The sequence below is a fragment of the Amborella trichopoda genome, chromosome 4 (genome assembly GCF_054954075.1).
Source record: "Amborella trichopoda isolate Santa Cruz 75 chromosome 4, AtrichopodaSantaCruz75HAP2 v2.0, whole genome shotgun sequence".
Taxonomy (NCBI): Eukaryota; Viridiplantae; Streptophyta; class Magnoliopsida; order Amborellales; family Amborellaceae; genus Amborella; species Amborella trichopoda.
In genome coordinates, this window is record NC_142339.1 from 38,059,111 (window position 1) to 38,082,919 (window position 23,809).

A 23,809-nucleotide genomic window follows, 5' to 3' on the forward strand; every position below is an offset into this window, starting at 1 on the left:
TTGAGGCCTTATTTTAGCTAAAGAGTCATTGTTCAGATCCGGGTGTTTCTTTGCTGGAGTTGGACGGGTCACCTAGATCGAGTCTGATAGGACCAGCCGAGTCTAAGAGAATATAAAGCGGAGTGTACAAAGCAGAAACCCTTTTCTTGCATTTTTTTTTCCTCAATGAGAGCTTCATACACCTGCAAATTGGCACTACGCCTGATTCTGTGTCCTCTATTTGATCCAACTCTTGGATTTAATAAAAGAAGTTATCAAAATCGCACAAATATGAGGTTTGGATTTTCTATTTAGGGGTTTTCCGGAAGTTTTGAGATGTTCGGATCTAGTATATTTGAAATCCGATCTTAAATATAGTTTGTAGGTTTTTGATTTGGGGTATTTGTGGATCTATTTACAAAGATTGGAGTCCTCTGATTCTAAGCTGAGGTGTCGCTGGGTGGTCGGCTTTGAAAGTTAGGATAAGTGAAATGGTTGTTGTTTCAATTTAAAGTCCATTAAATACATTTATTTTGGAGAAATATCATTGGATCTTGTTATTTTGTCTTTATCTTATATTTTTGTTTCACACTCTCAAAAAATCAGTTTGTTTGTTAATGTATAGAAAAATGTTTTATACATATATCCATGTGGTAATTACTTGTAACATTTATTTTCAGAAATTTAGTTGATAAAACCTTTTTCGTATTTTGGTGTGCACAAAAATGTTTTTTTATACATGTATACTTGTGGGAATTACTGGCTATTTTTTTTATCTCAATGACACTAATGTGATGTTTTTTTGTTTCTTTAAGTTTTTAATGCCTCTAGCAGGCTCACACTTTTTTCCAAGGAACATTTACTCTCAAAAGATTTAGTAAGTTATTTTTTCGTATTTTAATTTATTCAAATTATATATATTCACACACACATGTGGGTCACTTTGTGTATAATAATATATATGCACACGCTTGTAAATCTATTTTTTTTTTTTTTTAATGATGCCAATGAATTTTTTCTATTGGTCTTTTATGTTTCTAGCATTAACGTTTCCTCTGAAAATTTCTTTAAATAAACATTTGGGAAAATATGAAAAAGTCTCATTTCATTGTCAAAATATTAAAAGTCTTGTATATTTCATATTTTATGCTCAAGTCGCACCTTTTCAGAGTGCATGTTGTATTTTAGTTTTATTTTCTCTTCTATGCATGAACTTGAGCTCAAATTTGGAGTGTTGATACTTCTCACCATCTCACATTTGTAAAAAACACCAAAAATGGTTCAAAATTAATTAAAATGACCAAAGTATCCCTCAAATGTTGAAATTTCTATGGGTATTTGGTCATTTTTATTTAACTTAATTATCTTTTTTTAATATTTTCTACAAGTGTATCGTTGTGAGAAGTATGGATGGCCAAAAATTGAGCTTATTGGATATGTAGATTTTTTTTTAAAATATAGTATTTATTATAGAAAATGGGACTAAGTGTAAAACATAAACAATATGGGACTATTTTTTAAATTTAAAAAATAAATTGGGATTTTCTATTAATATCCTTAAAATATTTTTCATATTTGATCTGTTAAAAAATACTTTTATAATATATATACATGTGGGAATCACTTTAATTTTATCTTTTCAAACCTTAGTGAAGCAAATCAAATGTTTTTGTTAGATATTTTTTTTTTTGCCTCCAGCATGCTTATTTTGTTTCCAGAGTAAATTTTTCTTAGGAAAAGTAGTAATGAAATTTTATTTTTTAAAAATTTTGATGTATTTGATAGTATTTTTATAAATGTCTTCTTAGACTTAGACTTGTAGTGGCTTATGCTTCTACACGCTTAGGAGATGACATGGGCACCTGAGGATCCAACTAGCCAATACAGGGTGAAGGTGGACCCTAATAAGAATTCAGTGGGAAAGAGATTGGTGGCCCAACTAAAATGATGGGTGATGATGTGCCTTGTGATTGTGTTCTTGGGAATGTCACACAACAAATACTTGCATCATCATGGTAGCAAAAGGCAAGATGGCATAAAAACAAAAGATGATTGAGGAGACAGGGACAGAGTACCATGCAACTTCTCAAGAGGAAGGAACATTTTGATGCCCAATTTGAATTTGCTGGGAGGGCTGTCTAGAAAATATGTGAAAATGTTTATTTTGGGGGAAAGAGACGACTGGTGGTATCAATCACCTAAACTATCTCCCACCCTAAATGATGGGTGACGTTGTGCCTTATGATAGTGTTCTTTGGATTGTCAAGCAATAAATACTTGCATCCATCATTTAGGCAAAGGCAAGAAGGCAAATGACAAAAGATGTATAGAAGACTAGGAGATTGTATTATGCAACTTCTCTTAGTGGAAAAGGTAAAACATTTTGATGCTTAGCTAGAGTTGGCAAGGAGGGCCATCTAGAAGATATTCACAGACAACTTGCCTCAATAGTGAGGCAGGGTGGTGCAAGGGCGAGGGGTGCTAGACCTAGCCATCTAGTGCCTCCATGATCCAATCTTGTAATACCTGGATAGGTTGTCCAAAATTATTTAGACATTCAGGGCTACTTGAGAGGCAAAGACCTCCTAGTCGTACTTAGCCTTCTGTAACTAAGAAGCCTTCCCAGAGTTCATAGCCTACTTGGTCTACTGACATTACCCAAGGTCAATTTAGCCCCTTTCTGTCTAATCCCAGTTAGAGCAAAAGAACCTAAAGTCCACATGGACCAAGATTATGGATGGGTTGAAGTATTGCACTAAAAGATTGGAATACGATGAAGAACCACAAAGTGAGGCTTTGAATGAGGTAAACTTTTGTTTTATACGTAAATTGAAATTGTGAACCTATGATGATGTTTCAATTTCATAATATGTCTGCATGGTCCATCTGTGTAAACCTACTTTGGTTTATGACTTTATTCTTTGACCTTGCTTTAGATACAGATGCATAAGAACAGTTTGAGTCAAGCCTTACTTTAAAGAGTTGCACATAGCTAGAGCTGGTTAGCTTTCAAATTCTCATGCGGTCATGGACTTGAAGCATTATAATAGTATACGACTCTATTCCACCGTATTTTGCTTTGTGATCGTACTCTTATTTAAGCAATGTCTTCTCCTTTTTAAGCAAAATAACAAGTGAACCTAAGCCAAACATATTCCATGCTAAGATTCTAGAGAAACTGGAGTAAATTTCAATGGATCGACACACCAAGGAGGAACATGTTGAAAATCGAGAAGCTCCACAAATTGTTGTACATGCACTATAAAAGTTGAACCCAAGGACGAGGTAGTTGAGGCAGTAAGTGAGAGATTGCAACCCCATAAATCATGACTACATGTTTGTAGAAAATCATGTAGATAATGGTTAGTTGAGCAGAAAGAACTAGTCCTCAGTAATAGGGTGCTTAAATATGTGATCAGTCCAATTGATATGGAAAAAACGCAGGGGGTGGGGGGAGACGTGGGGGAAGGGGCTGGTTGCACTGAGGAGACTCAAGAAGAGGGACAACAAGTTGAACATAGGCGACATGATGAGGTTTCTGATGGCAATGAAGAAGATGATGATGGCAGCTCTAGCTAGGCGACATGCAAGATGGAGACTAGTGTAAGAAAGCTGTGAAGGTGAGCATGAGGATTGGTCCACCCATACAGACATTTGGGGCCACTAACATGACTAGCCTTGGAGATTTTGGGGCCTAGGTGACATGCAAGATGTTTGGGCCAGTAACATGACTGCTATAATGCAAGATGTTGGGGCCAGTAACATGACTGCTATAATGCAAGATGTTGGGGCCACTAACATGACTGCTATAATGATTATGAACCTCCACGACATTTGTATTGGTTGTAGATAAATGCTGAAGATCGGAGTGTCTCTTTCTTTTTTTGCCTTTCTTTATCTTCTTCTTCTTCTTCTTTTATTTATTTATTTATTTATTTTTATTTTTTTTCTGGACTATGTGTGACATTATGTCTCCAGAGAAATATATATTTATCAATGTTGTTGTCTGTTTATGAGTCTACAACTATATGCTGTATATTCCGTTGGATTTGGATCTTCTTTAATACGAAGTTGGAACCAGGAAATTGATGGAAGTCATATGAATTTGCATTAGAAATTGTGGGGAATCATCAACAATTACATTATTATTTCATCGAGAGTACGCCAAACATGACAAAAATAACCAAACAACCTTATATACATATTGAAATTAACATTTCATCATTTTACATTATGCAGTTTTTTTATGTTTTTTCCTATTTTCTATTTTCCCTAATTTTACTTGCCAAATCAACTTGGGACTCATCGAGTTGACTTGGACCTGGCCATGCTTGGATCCTGGAGCGAGTTTGTGGTTTATAACATTGATCTCGATGATTATTGAGGTTATTTACTAATTTGGTTTTTAGAAACTTAGAGACCCACTATTGTATCGACAATTTTCTCTACAATATCCTTCTAATTTGACCTGGTTTCTATTTGGACAGAACAACTTGAAGCGTTTTACCTTTATTTCTTTTATATCCCTATTTGCTGCTTCTAGGCTTTGGCACCTCTCATCGTCTTCTCTTTTGAAGGATTTAGTAAATGAATAGATCTTTGGATATGCTCCATGATCTTCGAAGAAGATTATTTACAAATATAATTTGAAATTGCTGATTTCTTTGGCTTGTCTTATAGGACTTGGATACTTCCTTGTTTGGGTATTTTTTGCTTCTTGTTCCTGGGATTATTTCTTGTCCTTTCGGATGAAAGGTTTTATAGCTTGGCTCTCTTTAGGTTGGTTTCATCATGGTTGCTTGAGTACGATGCAATTCATTTTGCAGGCACTTTAGAAAGCTTATTACGAATTATCCCACTTTTAGCTTATTAGTCATATAGAATTTCTTTCTTCATAATCAACTATGTAGGTCGATGTTCTTAAATTCACTTCGCTTCAGTTGAAGAGGATGAAGGATAAAGTTTGACTTTGCTTGGAGTATGAGCTAGGGAAGGCCAATGTGTTTGAGGATGCCTTAAGCCAGAAAATGGACCACCCAAGGGCAGTAGCAGTTGTTGCTCGAGTAGAGGGGAGTCTCTTCAAACGGATTTGTGAGGAAGTCGAAGGAGACCTAAAGACTTCCAAACTAGTGCAACAAGTCGAGGAGAGACCACACCAGGAGGTTTTGGCTAGAGGGTGGTGTCCTCTATGCCAAAGGCAGACAAACTTTTGTGCCCACCACAGGTGCCCTTTGAAAGGAACTGCTATGGGAGTGTCATGACGCTCTAGTAGCCGGCTACCTGAGTAGAGAGAATTGGCCTTTTATCTCGAAGCTAACATTGGCATCAGATGGAGCAGGATGAAACCTGCCTCGTATGCTAGTGAGACAATACGGACCAGTAGTGACTGGATAGGTTGCTCGTGCCCCTCCCCATTCCTAAAAGACCATATGTCTATTTGTCCATGGATTTCATTAGTGGCCCGACATGAATCAAACCATGATGGCGATCAATTGTGGTCAATTGCTTCTCAAAGTATGTGACCTTCATTGTGACTCCCAATCACCGTAGTGCTAAATTGTTGGATGCTTCAGATGAACTCATAGCCTCTTTAAAGCTTATGGCCTCATCATCAAGTTTTACATTATACCCATAATAGTCATCCAAATAACTAGATCCCTTTTCCCTAGTACTTCTCATACACTCTAGCATAATAGTATGATCAACATCACTAGGGTTTAGACATTTACCATGTTGCCCCATTTTGTCTTATGTTATTTTTATAATTTGAGGTTGTTTCCCTTTTGACATTTCTTCATCATCCAAGAAAGAAGCATCTTTTCTTTTTACGTAGTTTTAGTCTCATGATCATAGAATCTGTAGCCTTTAAAGTTACTGGAATACCCAACAAACGTGCATTAAATTGTTTTCATTGGGTTGAGTACATGAGTTGGACAACCCCACACTCTCATGTGATTTAAATTACGTTTTCTATTGAATCATAATTCAAAAGGGGTTATATTATAGATTTGCTAGTTATTCAGTTAGTATATAAGTTCGGGCTAAAATTGGTTAGATACATTTGCTTCTTGCATCATACAATTGACTCTCTCTAGTAAGGATTTATTCTTTCTTTCAGCCATACCCTTTAGTTGACGTGTAATCATAGGGAGCTTTTGGCAGCATTTGTTTAAGATGATGGACACAAGGATGAACTTCACGAGTTTCGACCAGCAAGCACCCTTAGACAAATGGGTAGACTAAGAGGGTGACTATGATATTGGATGAATACCTCCGGCATTAAGTGATTGCCAACCAGTACAACTGGGTTAACTTGCTAGATCTAGCCCACTTTTGCCTCTAACTTGCAGTGCAGCTCGTTTAGGGGAAGAGCGCCTTAAAGCTCACAGATCAGCAACCCTTGGCACCACATGATGTGGACTCATGACAGAGTCCATCGCGATGTCCGGTAGCATTAATGTTAGCTAAGGCAAGGGTTGAATAGCTCAAGGAGATTCGTGATTGTCTATGCCAAGCGGTCTGATGGATGAAGTATGCTGACGTGTTGGTAACATCTTGAGTTCAAGATGGGGGATTAGATGATGAAGCTCACTCCCTAGACTTGGAAGAAGATCAGCGTGAAGATGACGCACAATGGCTTGATCTAGATGTACGATGATCTCTTTTAGGGGACTAGGCAGATAGGGAAGTTGGCCAATCGTTTGTCTCTCCCAAACTAGTTCAAGGTGCATTCGACGTTTTATGCGAGCTCCTTGAGGTTTTATCATCGTGCGGGGATGAGTCAAGGGTTTAGGCAGTTCGAACGCCCCCAAGTGTGGGGACGCAGTTCATATGTGAGGTCGAGGCCATCCTGGCTTGACAAGGGTTTGGGGGAGACCAAGAAAAATTGAAGGATGGAATTTCTAGTTAAGTGGACTTCCTTGCCAGACGACGAAGCTAGTTGGGAAAGGGTTGCAACTCGGAGAGAATACGAGGGTTTGATCTAGGAGTTTCTAGCTAGACCCTCTATGAGGACATGGGAATCTCTTAGTGTGGGAGGCTTGTCAGATCCCCAGCTCGCTGCAAGCATGTTAGTTAAGGACTTGGCCGAGGAGCCTCCCTTAACCCAGCTGACCCAAGAGAGACAACCCTGTGAGAATTGTGGTGCAGGTATGCGACTTTGATGCATGGAATTATTACCACTATTGGTGGGCTTTACACCTACAACCCAATGTGAGTGGGCCTTGGACTAACCAACTATTCGTAGTGGGCAAGGCAGATGTGGTGCATGGCATGGAGGGGCTTAGGCTCCATAACCATACCAGCACAGAACGAGGCAATGGGCTGGATTGTGGGCTCCATGGTGCGCTTGAGCTGGGCAGACAACCATATTCAAAACTTGAATTTTGGTGTATGATCATGATGGCTTTGTCAGGCGGGGTGTGCTACTTAGGATGGTGTGATCAAAAGGTGCAAGGGGGACCGCAAGGACCTGGAAAGGGCCTTAGATGTTTATCATGACATGGCCAAGAGTCCCATTGAATGTGAATTCAAAAGTTGTACTCGCTATATAAAACCCATTCCCAGATGCTTGAGGGGGGCATTTTTTGTCAATATACCACTTGTGACTATAAATAGTTGCAATATAATTGGGCCACGGTCCTTTGAGCCTTTGTGTTCATGTGCTTGGGTGTTGTGTTGGTCGTAGGCTGAACTTGAACCCAAGAATCCAGGCTTGGGAGCCATGCCCGCACGATTATTCTAACAAAAACTAGCCATTCCACGATAGTTGGTGTATGTTTATATATGTATTTATTTATTTATTTGAAATACTATTGTTTGGTTGTCACCTACAATAAATATTGATTTTGGTTATACCCCTAGATATCAATCTATCTTGATTCAACAGTTTTGTTTTGGAGAATGTTGACGTATCTTGATTCAACAGTTGAGAGTGCATGTTACTATTTGAACTTTATTTGATTTTTTACAATTAGATTAAGCTGAAATTTCAGCCATGTGTACTTATCTCAATCACACACCGGAAAAATAAAAATATTTCTAAAAAAAATAAAATTGACAAAATAAGTTGTAGAGGTATTTTGGATATTTAATTTCTTGGAATTTGCAGGGGTGTTTTGTTCATTTTATTTTTATGTATGGTCTTTTATTTTTAGTTTTTAGGTGCGCCCAAACGAGACGCACACTCTAAATTTCAGCTCAATCTTTGTAAACAAACTAAAAATAAAATTCAAATAGTAGTAGACACTCGATCATAGGGTTGAGTGCAGAACCAAAATCACTATTCATTTTAGGTGACAACCTAAGGGTAGCTCTTACTATATGTCTATGTTTATGTGTGTGTGTGTGTATATGCGTGCATGCTTTTTATTGAAAAAGCTAAAGTATTCCTGGAATCATTTGACGCATTGGATGTTTCTTTCCCCATCCAAAACAAAGAGGTCTCCAAGAGAATCTAACGAAACTAAGATAGATTTTATTGCAAGAATTCTCTAATCTCCTCTACCGTAATTGCCTTTCACTCTAACTAATAGAGGTTTTAATTGCTACTCGTATAGATCTTTTAATCGCAACTATTTTTCTTTTGAACTCCATGTTCTTGCTACGAAAAATGTTTATCCACTCGCCCTTTGCCAAAAACTTGAAATGGTGAAGCGGGTTTGGCATTTGTGATTGTATAGCATTATTCTCTAGACAAAATTGAACTAATGAACCCTGTTTTAATTGTTTTCTTGTTTGTTCACAGTTTTTGGCATTTGTTCCATACTTTTAGGCTTAATTTAATAAATGCATTTGATTATTTCGATAGTTCTTGTTTATAAATGTTTGTTATTCTAGCAGATAGAAAGAACATGAATTGTCATACAAGAAAAATCATGAATATGGGGCTAGTCTTTGCGTCAGGACTCTTTTTATTAATAAAGTTCCTAATTTCTTGGTTTTTTGTAGATTTTGTATGATGCTGTGATTTTAATGCATCATTATCTGGAGTATCTTTGTTTTTAACTCATTCTCTTATGATCATCTTCTAGGTTTAACTATACAGGCTAATATGTACTATAAGATACTTATCGGGTGGACTAGCCAGAAGGTCAAAGATGCGTATGTAACGCGCAATGCATTTGATTTCAAGAATGGTACCTATTTTACAACTTGACAACTTTGCTGCTTAGTGTGATTTTGTGTTTTTCTGTACTCTAGTGATGACTTACTACATCTATATGCTTTAATGGTGTTTTGCAAATATGACGCTTTTAGCATTATATTACTTTGAGGTATTGATTGCTTCTAGAATATGAGTCGTGTATAGTTTTATTTCATTTTGTCCAATTTTTAAGAATACCATTGAAATGAAGTGAAAATAAAAAATAAGTGTTGGAGGCAAGGTCTGTTGTAGGAGAGGGAGTGGAGGGTCATTGCTCTGTAGGGCTTCCCTAGTTTAGGAGCATCATGATGGTGATCATATACTAAATATATAAAACTAGACAATTTTCCAAATAATTTACTCAAATAAAATTGAGATTATTAACTCATATTTATTCACATACAAAAAAAAACTCATTTATTTACTTGAGTATTTTCCTATGTAAGTCATTCACAATAATATACCTAAGATTAGAGTTTTAAATTTCGGATTCAGCCTCCTAGGTTGTTCAAAGTGCCCAAAATAGAGAGCAGTGGGGGTTTGGGTTGGATATCAAACCACCATATTTGAACTTATTTAATAAATAACAGAAAGATCGATTTTGAAGTATTTTGTGTTAACTAATGTGTTCTACTATTCCAGTCATATACATAACGAGTTCGAAACTTGAATTACTAAAACTTTAGAAGACAAACCTTGCCCAAACAGGAAATAAGATGAATTAAGTTTAATCTTTCCTTACATGCCAATATGCCATAAAATATAGTAAATGCATTTTTTTTTATTTATAAACAATGATTGAAAACAAACAAATTCCTACCCAATATTGAAAAATATCACCAAACCCTACAAGTGAAATTGAAATAATCTAACCTCTTGAAACCAATAAGAGCTTGCTCGAATTGGAGAGCTTTGGCTGTCGAAAAACCTCTTTTTCCAGTTCTTCGAGTCTATTGACTTTTATGCTCTCCGGTCTAGCATGAAATGGAAGGTACCGAAATTGATAGTACCAAAATTTTTTCCAATCTTCAAAATCTCAAAAAAAAAAGAAAGAAAGATTTCATTTGTTGTTTTTCTTTCGAACTCTCGCACAAAGAGTTTTATGCCGGTGGAATACCTCCTAAAACTCTATTTCTTCTTTTTAGGGAAAAATTTGATATAAAATTCCCCTCTCAAATATCATTTTCTACCCCCCAAAAGGGTTACCATAGTGCTAGCTTTGGTCCAAAAGGCGGGCCAAAGCGCTAGGCACCCATCTAGGCCAAAAAGGTGGCCATCTATGCAAGCACGTATCACTAGGCATCTACCTATCCTTAGGCAATGATCTAGGGCCTTTACCTGGCTCAAGGCACCAGGAGGACTGGGTTTTACGATTGTGCTAAAGATATCTTACATTGTAAATGATAATAGAGACTCTTACTTTGGTCAAATCCTTTACAAGTCCTACTCTTTTCTTTATGTACGCCCTTTCATTTCAATTAGAAAAAAATAAGGAAAATTAAAAGCATGAGGTGATCGAGCAAATAAATGCTAAGATATATATAGAGAGAGATAGAGAGATGAGAAAGGGAGATCATTCCCTCTCTTGTGCACATTTTAAAAAGATGATTGATCAAATTTCATAAGTATAAGTTTCAAAAACAAATATCATAACTATTTATGGTAAATGTTAGACCCACGATTTCATATATGCCTGTTTGGAGGTACTCATTATAAAAAATAATTTGTTATTTCGATAAAATTATCTCTGATTAAGAATTACTTGTTGTTTCGCAGGGTCCTTCATAAAATTATCTGAGATAATCTTATAGGCAGTTTTAGATGTAAGTTTATCTTTTAGAAAGCTGTTTTTACTTTATTCAAAGTAATTTGATGAAAATGAACATGTTTTTAGCCAGAAATCATTAAATATAGCTGAAAATTGCTGATAAGGTTAAATAAATAAATAATAATATATATAACACAAAGTATGTGCCTAACGGCTAACAAAATAATATTATGCATAATATATTAATTTCAAATAAGATAGTCTACTCTTAATAATATTAATTGTCATCCAAACAGGCCCCATATTAATACGATCATGGGAACATGGAAATTAAATCTTTCTCATTGTGATTGATGCATTTTTAAGATTCTTTTTTCCTTCGAAAAATTTATGGAATATGAGGTCGTATAATTATTTATTGCATTTTTTAATTGATATGCATTTATTGCTTATGTTCCTTTGAAAATTGAGGAATACGAGCATGTCAATATGTTGAATGTCTGCTTTCGACTTGAGATAGCTCTCCATCAATGTGGATTGTGCCAAATCGAAATCTTGCTCTGGTAGTATGGGATTGCATTTTTGGAGCAGAGGCCTAAAATGACATAGTTGGAAGTAGTGAGAAAAGATATGGGGACTTATGGCCTCGCTGACGGTATGACCCTTGATAGAGCTAAATGGTGGACCAAGATTCATGTAGCGGACCCCAAATAGTTGGGAAAGGGATTTGATGATGATGATGATGATGAGAAAATGAAGATGATGGGGTGTCTCCTAAATATATGAAATAGGTAAGTTGAAATTACAATAGTTGCACATGAGCCAGCTGATACAACCATGTCATTTCCTTCATGCAAGGACTATATAGATGATATTGGCCTATTCTCTCTGGCTCCCATATTCTTGACAACTTCCCAAGGCAGTGGAGCTTCCCTCTGTCCATTGATTGACTTTCGTTGAGTCTCCCTCATTGTCTAGTGGAAAGTATTTTCGGTTCTTGTCAATTCAATCCTTTTTGTTAGTAAGTAGAATTATCAATGAGTATCATGGAAACCCAGTGTTTTAAAATGCGGGTTGCGGCCAAAAGCGGTGGGGGGACCAATGCGGCTCGATGCGGCCCCGATGCGGGTGCCTCACAACGATGAGGTCAGTAAATGTAAATTTTTTTTAAAAAATATAAAAAAATAGGTTAATGTATAGAAAAAAATATGGAGGTGATATATGAGATAGTAGGTATTTTAGTTTAATGATTAACTTCAAAATTATTAGCTGTCGGAGATTCTGTATCCAGGTAGCCACTATCCCCTGATAGAAACTAGAAACTTGAAACTAACTTCATAAAACATTCGACAATCAACAACCATAAGCATAAATTTGCACCATAAGCACAACCACAAGCACAAAAGCACAACCATCAACAACCATAAGCACAAAATAGTGGTCTTACAAACCAAAAGTTAAGCTCAAGAAGATTTAATAGTTAATAACTTAACTATTAACTCTTATCACAAATTCACCCTAACATCCCTAAATTAACAATCAAACGCATCAAATCAGCATCCAAGTATCAAACACCGCCAAATCGAAGATTTTATCGAAAAATAAATTTCCGCCAAAATTTTTTTTTCCCTCGATTTGATGGAAAAAAGCCACAAAAGTGGCCGGAAATCATCATTTAGGGGGTTTAATACCCCTCCAAACAGTTTTCCCCATTTTTGGATGGTCAAAAAGACCATTTTGTGCCTCCCAAAGGGGCAAAATCAAAAAAACTTTTGGCAGAAGGGGATGCGGTGTGATGTGGGACGCAGCTACAATGCGGCGCATATGTGGTCAGTTCTGATGCGAAGCCCACCGCATACCGCATGATGCGACCGCATTTTAAAACCATGTGGAAACCTCTCTCCTTTCATGCAGGTGCACATGTTCTGTTGGCCATGTAGATTGGTAGGTGGCACTCACGTAGGGTGATTTTCTGGATGCTGGAGAAATATCATCTTCATGGTAGACAGGGAGGTAAGCGTTCTAGCCTTGATGTTTGTCCCAAAAAGCGAAACAAGCTAACCCAGCCCTTTGTACATAGCGGAAAAGGTTGTAGCTTTTTTGGATCTCTTCAAGATTTTATGAGGGGACCAATTACTCTTTACGTTTTCTTTTTTTTAGGTCTATGGAAGTTTTGCCAGGATTGAGAGCTGTGGGAAGGGACCATGCCAGTTTTATTCTTCCCATGTTCAAACATAAATTTCATAATGTATTTGCATTCTCTTTCTTTAGGTTGTCTGAGCAACTATGGAGGGGAGAGCAGGACATTTGTTCAGTCATGACCTATATTAAGTCATGTTCCATAGAGCTTTCGAAAGTATTCATATTCAGCATGAGTGCACCTGACCCTATATCCATTTAAAGTTGCTTGGGAATGTTTGCTGGAGTTGTACACGTACCTGGGCACAGTTCGATTGCCTTTTGCTATGGTGGAAATACCTATCACATAGGTTAATTATATTATGTGGCCAAAAGTAAAGAAAAAAGACAAAAACGAATGGTCATCTCATGTATGGTTTTTCTCATGTGCCTTTACTTGGTTAGTGTTGTTTCCATCCTTGCAGTTTGTGAATAAAGAAAAAAGATAGAAAAAGGAATGGTCATCTCATGTATGGTTTTTCTCATATGCCTTTACTTGGTTAGTGTTGTTTCCATCCTTGCAGTTTGTGATTTTGATCGTTCTCAAATGACTGCTCCTGGACCATGTGTTCTCTTCGCTACGCCTGGAATGCTAAGCGGTGGGTTTTCCCTAGAGGTTTTCAAACAGTGGGCTCCATCTGAGATGAATCTTATCTGTCTTCCAGGGTATGTTCTTTTAGTTAGTATTTTTTTTTTTTTTGAAATGTTCAAAGTTTTATGCAATTATCTATTGCTTGCGAGGCCATGTAATATGTCTCTAGTTTACTTGGGAGTTTGGCATGTGTATATTTATTAGTCTCGGTTCTAGTATTGGCTTCATCTTGAGGTACTTCCTGTTGTGTTAGATTATGGCTCGTATGTGGTTTCTTATGTCATGTATTTGGCATCTTATGAATCTTGGACATGTGTTTTCATAGATCAAAGGCATGAAATGTTTGAATATGGGTATATAAGTTTAGGGGACTAGTTTTGCCGCCCACTTATCACTAGTTCATCCAAAACGGTGGGTGGCGAAACAATGAGTATTGACTCGTCTTAACCACCTTGGTTTGGGTGACAGAATTGAAAGAAGTGGTTATATGGAATTCAAGGGAATAAAATAAAAAAATTTCTCTTTTTTTTTTAATTAATAAATATGAATTCTACTTACAGGTGCCACAAATATTGTTATAAATAAAAAACAAAAAGCAAAAAACAAAAAACAAAAAACAAAATCCTAAATACAACCTAGGTTCTGTTCATTTACTATTAAAAGGAATAGATACAATTCAGGAATGAAAAACAAATTTTCACTAACAATTTTGATACAAATAATATTCCTAGAAATTTAAGATAATATGCAAATATAACTGAAAAAAATAAAAGCAAACAACTGGGAAGCTTACTCGAATTCGCCTAGAGTCACCCTTGTAGGACATAGTATACCCCACACATGATTTTCTGACTAATGGCACACTTTGACCCTATTGGCTTTGCCGAATTTCTGAGTTGGAACAATTAGGGTACATGACATTGGTCATCTCCCTTTTTCTAGGGCTGGGCGTGCCTTCCTCCCCATAACCTAACTAGGGTGGTGCGTGCCACCTAGAGAGAGAGAGAGAGAGAGAGAGAGAGTGATGAGAGTTAGAGAGGAGAGAGAGTGGGAGTAGAGAGAGAGAGAGTCTATGGAATTGTGTAGAGGATGATGGGGGTAACCTCCTTAAATAGGCCTCAAGGGCCCCTAGGTATGCCTATCCAATTATGACTCACCGTGATCAATAGGATTTTAGTAAATTTTGAGGTGGAAGAGAAATTAAATATGAGCCATCCATCCAATAAATCAGCCATTATGATTTAAAGAGGACTATTAAGAACCTTATCTCCTGAATCTTTGATCCATATCCACTTCTAGTCAAACTAGGATAAGACCAATCTAAAATAATCTTTTAGAAGTTCATTTATCTCTCATAAAATTGTAGGAAGTCAAAATAAAATATTTTGGTCAAGGATATTATAAAAAACTAACTCCGAGAAATAAGAACATAGTCTTTTCTTCTTTTTTTTTTAAAAAAATTATCTTACTTAACTTTAATAAAACACTTAAAATTTTATCAAAAATACTAAAACAAGAGAGGAGGGGGGCATGTCACCTCTACGGTTGACGTGTGGGCCCCATGCAACACACGTGGGGTTGGATCCAAGGGCCCCACTTGTGCCCCTCCACACGATCACAATAGGTTTTTAGTGTTGAAAATAACTTCAAAAATTCTGTAAAATTTTTAAAATTTGCAGAAACATTTCTCCCTAAAAATAAAATATTTATTACTGGTTCCGATGGGTGAAGATAAGTGACTGTTAGGGCACTCCACCCGACCCAGTAATTATGATCCCCAACTATGTTCTCAAATTGACCCAAACAAGACCCAATGACCCATAATGTCATGCAAGGGTTCATGATTGGCTCGTCAGAGCCGGCCAATAAATAGTGGAACTATGGTCCTGGAATGTGGATTACAGGTTCCCCCTTAAGAGCAAATAACTTGCACATATCACTATAGTTCAATGGGGACTTTCTCTATGCATGTGTACGCGTATACCCTTTTAAGTTTGCTTCCCAGTAATCTGGTCCATGTAGAAGTTTGTTGAGGATTTAGCCATAGCTCTAACATATCTATATTCGCACACAGGAAACTAAATTCCTCTCCTAACTTACAAACTATCGCTGAGCCTCTCTTCGACATACAAAAAAGATGACCCTCTGTAAACCCTTTTCGGTAGTGCCATTTGCCCCGGGGTAAGGGTTTAGATTTGACCAGGGCGATAGACTGCCTAACCCTTGGTCCATCACCAAACACACATACTCCTACTGAAGAATATACATGTTCTTCTTCACCCCCGTTAAGGGTCACAAACCCCAACAAAAATAAAAATAGTAGGGGTTTAAACAAAACATGGATGACTGTGCTAGCCCCCTAGGGATATTCATTTTAAACCACATGGCAGTGATGTTAAACATCAATAGAGAAAAAAAGAAAAAAAGGGTAAGGTTTGTATAAGGTTCCAACTTTATACTATTGAAGGTACACATCAAAACTATGCCAAAAATGCAAATTTGGTGCCACAAAGCCTTGTAATGATATGAAAATCTATTGTTGCTTCCAATTATGAAATTTAAATTTTCAGAAATGGCAACAATCAAGCAGATCTGTATGCACTTGAGAATCTTGAAAATAGATTGTCCATATAATGTGTTAGAAGATGAACTATTCTTAGGACTAGAAATCCCCTTTTTTTATGTCTATGAATCTCGAGGTCCAGAAGATCGATTTGAGGGTTTTCCAGCATAGGGACAACCTTCACCAGTGGGATTTCTGAGTGTACCTAACCCGTACAGTATAAGGTTGAGACCTTATATGAACTTTACACTTGGTAGTGATACTGTAGATCTAGCTGGAGTTAGGCCCTTTGGCTTTATATCAAAGCAATAAAAATTATGCAATATCTAAAGGTCCATTTGTTTTAGCTTAATACAGTTAACATATTCAAGAAAAATAATCTAAAGGCACATTGAGAAATGAATGGAAAGAAGTAAATCCTTCACAAATACATTTGTTCTGAGAGAAATACGTGGCTCATGTTTATCGCACTGTAGCTTTCTGAATGAGTGTACTAGTGCTTGTTGCTCATGGGTTTACATTTCTGTTATTTTTCCAAACATGATTTGACAATTTCTATGAGTCTATCTTGTTTTTGCTAAATCAGAAGCTATCTTTCTTACAGTTTTGCATGGGGGCATTTGAGTTTCACATGGCTATCTCTAAAACAAGCATGAAATTCTTGAACATCAACCTCATTATTCATTTTTGGATCTCATCTGTGCTAATCACCATATAATTCTCTTTCAGTTACTGTGTATATGGAACAGTTGGCAATAAACTTATGTCTAAACCCAAGCAGATCATTTTGGATGACAAGACTCACATAGATGTGCGCTGCCAGGTTCGTATCCTTTATTTATTAACATTTCGATAATAGCATGAAACCCCATTTTTCATTTATTTCCTTTTTTGTTTTTTATATTTTATTTTATTTTTACCATAGAACAAAATAGTACACACAAACCAATGGACTAGTGAAAAACATAATGGTGAAATGAAGAAAGGTGATGGATAGAGAGGGTGGGACCCATCATAATTCTGTTGGTCCCTGTTCATCCTGGATTTTCGTATGCTTGCCCAAGAAGGATTGGATATTTATTATCCTCCTTTTCAGCAAGACAAAAATTGCCTTTGTTCTCTATTTCATTTGATTCCCATGAATAAACCTCAATTACTTAATTTACTGATTCCTCCATGAACCAGATCCATCAGCTCGCGTTCACAGCCCATACGGATTCCAAGGGTATCATGGATCTTATCAAACATGTGTCACCAAGACAAGTGGTCCTTGTCCATGGGGAGAGACCCAACATGGAAATCCTTAGGGAGAGAATAAAATCAGAACTGACAATTGAATGCCATATCCCTGCAAACCATGAAACAGTGTCTGTCCCCTCAACCCAGATTGTGAAAGTAGACATGACCAAAGCATTCATCAAACACAACACAAGCATGATGAGGAGAAGGGTGTTAGATGACATCATTGAAGGAAACAAGACCCTGACCGGGCTCCCATCAAAGGTGGGAGAAGGAATCATAGTCATGGAGAAGGGAAAGAGGGCCAAGATTGTGCATCAAGAAGAGTTATTACCTTTCTTAAACACAAAAGAACATGAAGTTCATTGCAGTTATTGTTTTCCCGTGTACGTAGGCATCCAATCTGGTGAGGTTTCAATGGCTAAGAAATCGGAAGGTTTGTCAATAGAGAGAGATTCCAAAGGTTCTTCAATGCAGAAAGATTTGGATGCTTTGTCGGCTGAGAGGAATTTGAAAGCTTTCATGGTGGAGAAAGATTCAAGATCTTTGTTAGAAAGAGATTTGGAAGCTTTGCCAGCAGAGCGAAATTTAGCCTCTTCCAGTGGTACAGAAGTGGCCATCGAAATTGATCAGATGAGTGAGAAGTCAGAAGCTTTGTTTGCAGAGAGATGTTTGGCCTCTCTAGACCGTCATCCTTTACTTCATCTCTTGTTCTTAAAATTGAAGGAATGGATAGGTGAGGTAGAAAACATACAAGAATTATATGGCTGTATACAGTTAAACTCGATGTGTATTCACGTCTGTGGAAATGAAGATTGCCCCTACAGAACAGAGCCAGCCAAGGAATATGATAGGGCGCTATTTTTTTGCTGCAGCTGGTCTTGGGTTGATGAAAAGCTTGCCAGGAGAGTTGTATCATTTATGAAAGACTTGGACTTGAGTTGCGATTAACATTGTGCTCTCTGACTTGATAAATTAGAGCATTCAAAATTTATATAAATTATGAAAGAAGAGTATCCTTCTTGTGCTATTTAAACTCTCAATGTGAGATTGCAAAAATTATGTGCAGATGCATGCACTCGCACGTGTGTGTGTGTGTGTGTGTGAGAGAGAGAGAGAGAGGGGGGGGAGGGGGCGAGGTGTGTAATCTCAATAACATGAGTTCTTATTCTCTGAATTCCCCTCCAAAACAGTCAAGGAATACTGAATTCCCCCATGATCTCTGGACCTCTGCCCAACGTCACTGATATGAATAAGCCGCATAATCAGAAACTAGCCCCTTCTCCCCTGTCAACTTTACCAGTTCCTTCAATCCCTCACTCTTACAACACCCATCCAACAATATATTATATGTAACATCATCAGGCGCAATCCCAAGGTTAAGCATAGCATTCAAAAGCATTCCTGCGTTCTTCATCCGGCCTTGTTTACACAACCCATTTATGAGTAGGTTATATGTGATCACTCCTGGCACAACTCCATTATTTTTCATCTCCGCCAATAACTTGAACCCTATCTTTATGTCACCTCTCCTACAATAGCCATCAATTACCATTGTGTAAGTGGCTTCATCAGGTGTTAACCCCTCTCTCAGCATCTCCCTAAGTGTTTTCTGTGCATCAGGGATCCAACCCTCTCGGCTAAGCCTTGCCATGAGAGCAATATAAGCTACATTGTCCAAATCAATTCCTTAACCATTTCTCTTCAAATTTCCATGGCAGCTTTTATATCTCCTTCCTCACAGAAACCGTCAATCAAAGTTGTGTAGGTTATCTTATCAGGCTTTAAACCCATCTCTCTGATTTCAAGGAAAAGCTTTCCTGCTTCTTTCAATTCCCCCACTTTGCAATGCCCATATATTACTGAATTATATGTTACGAGGTCTGGTTTCAAGCCTTCTTTCATCATTTTTTGATATATTTCCAGAGCTTCTTCTATGTTTCCTTTGCAGTAGCCGTCAATGAGAGTGGTGATGGTGATGCCATTAGGGACCAGGCCTCTGTCATTTATTTCATCAAACAAGTCACAAGCTTCTTTAATCTTTTGCTCTCTAGACAAACCATTGATTAGCACACTGTAAGTCACAACATCAGGTGCAATTCCCTCTTCCACCATTAAAATTTTCAATGAGAACCCGCCCTCTAAATCACCCTTCTTGCATAAACCATTGTAAGAGTGTTGAAACTCACCACAGAGGGAGTAACGATTCCGAATGTCATAAAATAATACCTGTGCTTCCTTAATTTTTCCAATTCTAGAGAATGAATGCATGATCATTTTAAAAGTATAAACACTTGGTGGATACGCATAGTCCAGAATCTCAGAGTAAAAAGCCCAAGCAGCAGCTGGAGTATTTGATTTCATGATGCAGTCCATAAGATAATTGCATGACTGAAATGGAAGCTTAAAACCGTGTTTTTTTACCGGTCTCAAGCATTCAATTGCATCAGATATGAAGCCAGAATCAGTGTAAACGTTCTCAAAAGATGTAGAGTGAGAAAGTTGGTCATGGCGTTGCCCATCTTCCACTTGGGTTTCGCGGAGCGTATTGAATACTGAAGAAGCAGACTCTCGGCCCTTGTGAGAGACCACAGTTTTGAGGAGAGAGAGCTTCAGGGACCATCCTGTGTAAAGAGAGAAAGTGGGACATGGCGAAATGACTGAATGGTGTGGCGAAAACCCCTTTGGGCAGCAACCCATTTGAAGAAAGAGAGTAGAGAAGGCGGGTCTTGTGATGGATGAGAAAGAATGAGGTGAACGACGTGGTTTGCTGTTAAATTGGGGACTAATTTCTTGAGAGAGGAGTCGAAATTTCCCTGGTTTGAAGAACTGTGGAGATGGCTTTTAAGGTATGCTGGTTTTCTGGTAAGAAGGGATTGAAAAAAGTATAGATGCTGCAAGGCTTTGGCCTAGGAATCGCCATTAGAGGCCTGCAACGACATGGCCTAGATAGAGGAAACTAGCACGCAGTATATGGATCTGCAACCACTCGATTTGAATCGAATTTACGGATGCAGCGCCAACGGTCGCGGAGAAAACAGGCATGCCCACGAGGGGCATGGCTGATCATTTCGTCCTGCAACACTAAATGCCCGTTATATGTGTAAATCAGGGTCTAGTGAAAAAAAGAGAAAAAACAAAAAAACAAAAAAAAGACGGGCAGATTTAGGAAGTACGGCCGTCCAATTTCACCTTCAATTGTCTAGGTTCTTTCCAAACAATCTAATTATTCTTTCCAAACAATCAAATTAGAGTCTATCTCAAAATATTTATTTGAAAAAATAAATAAAAAAATTTATTTTAATTTCTAAATATCTTTAAATTGATCATCTCAAAATCAAAATACATAGACTCGAAAAAAAAAAAATTTTCAAGTTTTGAAAATAGTACGTCTTGTAATACATTTTTGGATTGTCAATTTTTAAGTTATTCAAATTTTCATAGATATGTTTGATCTATATTATTTTTGAAACTTTAATTAAAGATAAAAATATATTTTAATACTAGTCAAAGATTTGTTGTATTGAAACCACATTCCTCGAAGGTGTGCTATGCTCGGCTCTATACAATCCGCACCCATAAATATAAAATGATTGGATATTTTGTTTTCTTGTAAAAAGCTCATCCATTACTAAAACACTTGCTTATCAAAATTCAAAATATAGTATACGGGCTTTTCGAGGACGCATTTTTTGAATATTTGCTATTAGTGAGGTGATCTTTTTAAAATTGACCGCTGTGGCAATCAGTTGTTTGTTTTGACTATGTTAGTATTTTTTTTTCTAAAATAATTTGGTCATTCAAATGTATTTTTTCTTAAATATCCTTTTTTTTTTTTTTTTTTTTTCTTGGGCTCTAATACCGTTACGTGAAAACTTGTCATTTGGCGCCCAAACCACATAGGTTAAGGCTTGGTACGTAAACCAAACTACCGTAGTTTATATAGGTTTAGACCTTCAATGTTAAGGTGCACCTATAAAATCCTTAGAAAAAGGTTGTTTTGATGTTAGAAAATAATCTAATTGGTCATCTTGACATCAAGATGTATAGATATCGAGAAAATAATTTTAAGTCCTAAAAATAGTACACTTTGCATCCCATTATCAAGACCGTCCATTTTCAAGATTTTCATGTGTTTTATATATCTACTCAATTTGAACTATTTTTGGAGTTTAAAATTTTATAATTAGAGATAAAAATAGATTTTCGCACCATTCTAAAAATTTTCAAAAAAAAAATTACATCTCACGATAAAGTTTTGAGGTGTACTTTACTTTGATTGTTTAAGATTGCAACCTTGTACAAACCTCGCCCATAAACATGAAATACTCTTAAGCTAAAAGTAAAGCACCTATCTAGAACATCTTCAAATACTTTTAGATGCACATAAACATTCAACAATATTGATATATTATTTTTCCTTTCATTTAATTTTTAAGTCATTTAATATTTTATCCACTGATGTTTAAGGTTAATCTAATCTTATATATAATTTATTTCTTATGTTCCTATTATCGTTTGATTTTTTTTGACATAGTTGTTTTACCAAGACAACATTCTAAATAGTTTACAGGAATATTTTGGTGGAATTCCTAGTTTAGCTTGACAAGTATCTATTTTGTAAAACCTTTCTTAAGTCCCTAGTATTTGGACACTTCTATTTTTTCCATGTTATTTATGGTTCTAATATTTGAATTTAAATAATAAATGGGGTCATTTTCAAGGGAAGTGTATATGTCCATCTTCCAGGAAAAAGTAAACTTCCGAAACCAATGGGGCATATCTATCTACTATGTTTCGGGAAAGGTTCAGTACTTCCCCAACAGCATATTAGATATATGCTTCTCCCTATCCAGCCGTCGAATTTAGAAGTCCAATTTAGATCATTAGAGCCACTCACTGTTTGATCTAGATCCAATGTCTCAAAGTATTTTATTTTTATTTTTTTCTACAAATTGTATGAATATGAAATTTGGTACGTGCCAGCTTCTCAATGGGGCAAACCTAAAAAAAATATTAAAAAATATGTTTTAGAAAATATAATGATCAAAATACCCCTTAAAACTTTTAGGGGTATTTTAATCATTTAATTTCATTGATAATAATTTTTATAAGTGCGAGTTCAAGAGAGGTGTAGACGCTCAAAATTTGGTGTCAAAATAACGTATAAATAAATTAAAAATAAAATGGTTTAAAGACATGATGTTGTGATTGGGGTCATCTCTGTCGTCCATTCAGAATGGACGGTTTGATAAGGAGAATCATATAAGTTTTATGCTATAGGGGAAGCATAGAAAGCTTGTCCTTATGCATTAAACAAGAAGGTGAATAATTTACTTTGAGTAATTTACGTATAGACAAAAAAAGAAATGGGTCAATTTTGGGCAAAAATTACACGGAAGGTCGGTCAACTTGTATTTTTTTTTTTTTTTTTTAAATTTCCGTCCTGTCCGAGGATGGCATCCTGGGACTGTTTTTTATTTTTTATTTTTATTTTTTCCGTTAGTAAGGCAATGCCCTAGTGTGAGGGGTAGTGTCCAGTCCAAATAGCAATCGTAGGTTGGCATCCTCGGACTGCCTTATTTATTAGCAAGCAAATGAGTTAATGCAATATGAGGATGCCAACCTGGGATGGCCTTGAAGGGCACTAGAGAAAGCGGCCCTTGAATTGGTAGCTCGGACCGCCTCTGAATGATTAACAAAGTCAGTCTTTGACCTCAAACCGATTTGAAATGCACCATAGAAGGTGGTTTGATGATGCTAATATCAAACTGACAAGGCACTACCCCAAACATTAGGGCACAACCCTACTACCAAAAAAACTCAATAAAAAAACATCCGAGGATGGTATCTTTAGACCGAGGGTAATTTTGAAAAAAAATAAAAAACATCTAGTTGACTGACTGCCCGCATAATTTAACCCAAAATTGACTCATTTTGTATTTCATTTTTTTTGGGTGTTCGTACGTAATTCACTCATTTTTTATTTCAATTTTGTCCATTTATCAATCTTTATTTGTCTCTATATTTTGTTTTTTTGATAAAGGAGATATTCATTACGATAATGGAGGTTATAAGGGAAAGAAAAAGCAAGAAAAGAAAGAAAGAAAAAAAAAAACAAAAAAAAGAAGAAGGAAAGCCCTAACTAAGTAGGTCACAAGCAGCCATTCACACCAAAATGAAGTGGCAATAGCATGTTTTGCCAAAAAGTCGGCATTTGAGTTGACACTTTGAAAAATATTGACAAAGTGTTGTTCCCCGATTCTCTAGTGCCAAGAGGATTTTATCCATGATCATGCTCAGTTTTCACAGAGTTTGGAATGGTTGGGAGCACCATAAAATTAC

The 23,809-nt window shown here is 36.6% G+C and overlaps 1 protein-coding gene across 25 annotated transcripts in view; it reads left to right on the top strand.

The window, feature by feature from the left end:
* Positions 1-18,494, top strand: part of CPSF73-II (cleavage and polyadenylation specificity factor 73 kDa subunit-II) — a 56,341-nt gene extending 37,847 nt beyond the window's left edge. For 6 of the 25 annotated variants that reach the window (XM_088865144.1, XM_006828407.3, XM_088865142.1 and 3 more), the window contains 4 exons: positions 9,012-9,116; positions 13,595-13,736; positions 16,955-17,048; positions 17,411-18,494. In XM_088865144.1, coding sequence (XP_088721270.1) covers positions 9,012-9,116; positions 13,595-13,736; positions 16,955-17,048; positions 17,411-18,415 — 1,346 coding nt within the window. In that variant the 3' untranslated portion in view covers positions 18,416-18,494. Of the gene's footprint in view, positions 1-9,011; positions 9,117-10,900; positions 13,541-13,574; positions 13,737-16,954; positions 17,049-17,410 lie in introns of those variants that run through there. The other 19 variants (XR_016054436.1, XR_016054437.1, XM_088865154.1 and 16 more) reach the window with 19 other exon arrangements.
* The last annotated feature ends 5,315 nt before the right edge of the window (positions 18,495-23,809 follow it).